The 3,076-nt window shown below is 47.4% G+C and overlaps 1 protein-coding gene across 1 annotated transcript; it reads right to left on the bottom strand.

Moving 5' to 3' along the window:
• Positions 1-1,338: 1,338 nt before the first annotated feature.
• Positions 1,339-2,788, bottom strand: LOC149236051 (asparagine synthetase [glutamine-hydrolyzing] 1-like). Its single transcript, XM_089368755.1, has 5 exons — positions 2,654-2,788; positions 2,306-2,444; positions 2,103-2,198; positions 1,729-1,928; positions 1,339-1,564 (listed from the first exon to the last, which is right to left on the bottom strand). The coding sequence occupies exons 1-5, from the start codon at positions 2,731-2,733 to the stop codon at positions 1,339-1,341; spliced, it is 741 nt and encodes a 246-aa protein (XP_089224881.1). The 5' UTR covers positions 2,734-2,788.
• Between the last annotated feature and the right edge of the window lie 288 nt (positions 2,789-3,076).

Raw genomic sequence — 3,076 nt, 5'->3', positions numbered from 1 at the left:
TGACCTCATCCATCCATGTTGAAAAACTGCACGACCCTGGTTCAGCTTGATCAACCTCAAGTTCATCATCCATCATAGTCGTGTTTGCAACATCTTCATCACAGAAGGGGACAACAATAGCTTGTTGCCCTTCAAGAATTCTTGTCCAAGTATCATATTGAAGTCATTCATTTCCATCACTATGAAGTCCAACAGACTCTTCCATCCTTTCATCTGTACAGGTACATCATGTACCAAACCTGCCACCTTAGCTCTAGAGTTTACTGCCTTGACCTCCATATTAGATGTCAGCCCAGCCTCTTTTGCTAACCGCGTTGTCATAAAGTTATGTGTAGCAACTGTGTCTACCAGAGCTTGAATGGTCTTGCCATGAACCATCAAGTCTACGAAACCCAGACTATTCATCCATGATTTCTCCATAACCTTATCTGCATCGGCTTCACTTGTCATCAATTTCCAAGTGTCCTCACACTTGCTCCACCAGCTCCTGACTGAGCTCTGATACCACCTGTCACGCCCCTACACTGGCGGTGATCTTCCAACCGCTTGTAGCGAGGTGCGGCACCACTGAGCGCTTTCTTTTTAACAATACTAACACCCATGGACTATGCCTACTTCAACATGAACATACTTAGCTTATGTTTTTGCAACTGAATAAAGCATTATCCTTTATTCTTTAGTGAAGACCATTCTCAATTATTAACCATGAACAATAAACCGAGAACATCAACAATAAGCAAGTACAAAGGGAGGGGCAACTCCCAGAAAGTCTGCCCAACATTATATTATAACAGCTTTTCTTCAATAGTACAAATACAAGTGATGCTTGACAATCTTCAAGCCAAAACTTAGAATAATTTTACAACAAGACATAAATCAGCCTTTTTACAACATTTTATGCACCTTTGCATAAGAAGGAGTGCTCACCCGAGCCACTCGACCTTTCCACCAAATCCTACATAAAACTGCACACCCGAACCTCCTCAAACCGTGGCACACTTGCCAACCTTCCACTAAGTCAAACTGCGCAATCCCTCAAGCCTAATGCGCATGAGATATGCGCATTTTCTTACCCAAGACTGCGCACTCCCTTGTCTTTTATGCGAAGGCTTTGAGCGAATGTTCGTTGGTTTAATGAGCTTTCATGCTCATGTATATATATGCTTCATACGTGGGCTTCACATGGGGGTGTCAGCCCCTTGGCCGACCCCACAGCACACCCACAAAGCTTTTATCAACAAGTCGGCCATGCCCTATGCAACCTCCTTCCAAGTCGAGTATAAGTTGTCCAACACTTAGCCATATTTAAGTGTCGCACATGTAACGTTGCTTTTCTGTTCACGGTTTCGTCGCATGCCCGTGTGCGCTCACCCGCCCGTGTATGCTTGCCCTCCCGTCGTGCAGACCCACCCGCCTATCGTGCAGACCCGCCCGCCGTGCAGTCTCGCCCGCCTGCCGTGCAGCCTCGCCTGCCTGTCGTGCAGACCGGCCTGCCGGTCGTGCAGCCCGTGCCCGCTTGTGTTCCCGCGCCCGCCCGTGCGTGCATGCTGACTTCACTCGGTGCCTGAACGCGCTCATACCCAAGGACCTTTCAAAGGGCACCCTTGTGTAGGTGCGACCCAGGCCACCCGCGTCCTCAGCCCAGCAGGCAGGACGATTCCAGGAATCGCCCTGCCTGCCGGGCGGGGGCACAGGCGGCCCGGGTGGCACCTGCACGAGGAAGGGTGCCCTCGTGCAGGCGCCACCCAGGCTGCCCGCTCCCCTGCCCAGCAGGGAGGGCGATTCCCGGAATCGCCCTGCCTGCCGGGCGGGGGCGCGGGTAGCCCGCGTATCGCCTGCACTATGAAGCTCTGGTCACGCGTGTCAAGCAAAACGAAAGAGAACATTCCATCCAACATGTTCACGAACTCCTCGCCATAGTCCTCATACTGGCAGAGCACAGAGAGATCAATAATTTACAATCGCACTCTTAAAAAGCCAAAGAACGTTAAACCCAAAAAATGTCGGAGCAATTTAGGAGCACAGAATTAAAAAAAATTGAAAGAGGGGCCAGCAATTATGAAATAATGGAAGGAATGCAGAGTACAGAGCTGGGTACTCACGAGATGAGCTACAATTTCACAATCACTACCAGTGTTAAATTTGTGAGAGTTGAGTTGTTCCCTCAGTTTCTCGTGATTATATATTTCTCCGTTCACCTGCAATGCCAGAACCTCAAGTGAATAATTAAGAAAATATTTGCTATTTAAGAATGAAACCCAATAATTAACATATGAAGTAATTTGGGAGGACGGAATGGGCTTACAGTAACAACTATTTGTCTATCTTCATTGTACAAGGGTTGATCCCCAGAGGCAGGATCTACAATGGCCAACCTCTGGTGAGCAAGAAAGGAATGCCCACTCTGATACAACCCACTCCAATCGGGGCCTCTATGTCGTAACCTGACCATGAAAGCAAGACAAAATTAGGCAAACTCCATTAAAACTTAAAGTGAAATTCTAGCAAAACAAATATTCGATTCGATGGCTACAACCAAAAAGGATCGTCCTTTATACTATAACTAGAAATTGCTATTTTCTTGGAAACGAAGCATCCTATATTCTGGTTTTATACAATTTGCAACACATGCTCTGAGCGAGATTTATAACACCTGCGCGAGAGCTCCAGCACCCGAACGCACTTGGCCTGCGATGTGTCCAAGCAACCAAACACCGCTAGGATTCCGCACATGGTGACTGACTGAACAGTGAAAACAACAAAGCCGAAATTGAATAAAGGGGGCGTTAAGAGACTAATGATTATCAATGGAGTGCACAAGGTTTGTGATGTTGGCCGAGGAGGAGGAATATTTATAAGCGGAAATGGGAAATGGATGAAGCAGAGGGGAATGGATAATGGTGGAACTGTCATCCAGTGTGTGCATGCACATGTTCATACTATTGACGCGGCGTAACACAGCCGCAAGTTTCGGGCCACCACATCATAGAATCCCATAGGTTATATCATCTTCTTATCCAAAACTCCCAACTGGTTAGGAGTTTGACTTGGATGTAATGGAGAATCTGCTCATGCT

The sequence above is a fragment of the Pinus tabuliformis genome, chromosome 8 (assembly GCF_031772625.1).
Source record: "Pinus tabuliformis cultivar Carrire ecotype Pingquan chromosome 8, CPIR1, whole genome shotgun sequence".
NCBI lineage: Eukaryota > Viridiplantae > Streptophyta > Pinopsida > Pinales > Pinaceae > Pinus > Pinus tabuliformis.
The sequence above is the reverse complement of the archived record's forward strand: the minus strand, read 5'-3'. Positions and strand labels throughout refer to the sequence as shown.

Excerpts from the sequence above, each read along its gene's own strand:
- LOC149236051 (XM_089368755.1), bottom strand. The coding sequence starts at position 2,733 with ATGTGCGGAATCCTAGCGGTGTTTGGTTGCTTGGACACATCGCAGGCC. Across the intron at positions 2,199-2,305 it reads ATAGACAAATAGTTGTTACT|GTGAACGGAGAAATATATAA; the intron begins GTAAGCCCATTC and ends CTGGCATTGCAG. Across the intron at positions 1,929-2,102 it reads GTGAAATTGTAGCTCATCTC|TATGAGGACTATGGCGAGGA; the intron begins GTGAGTACCCAG and ends GTGCTCTGCCAG.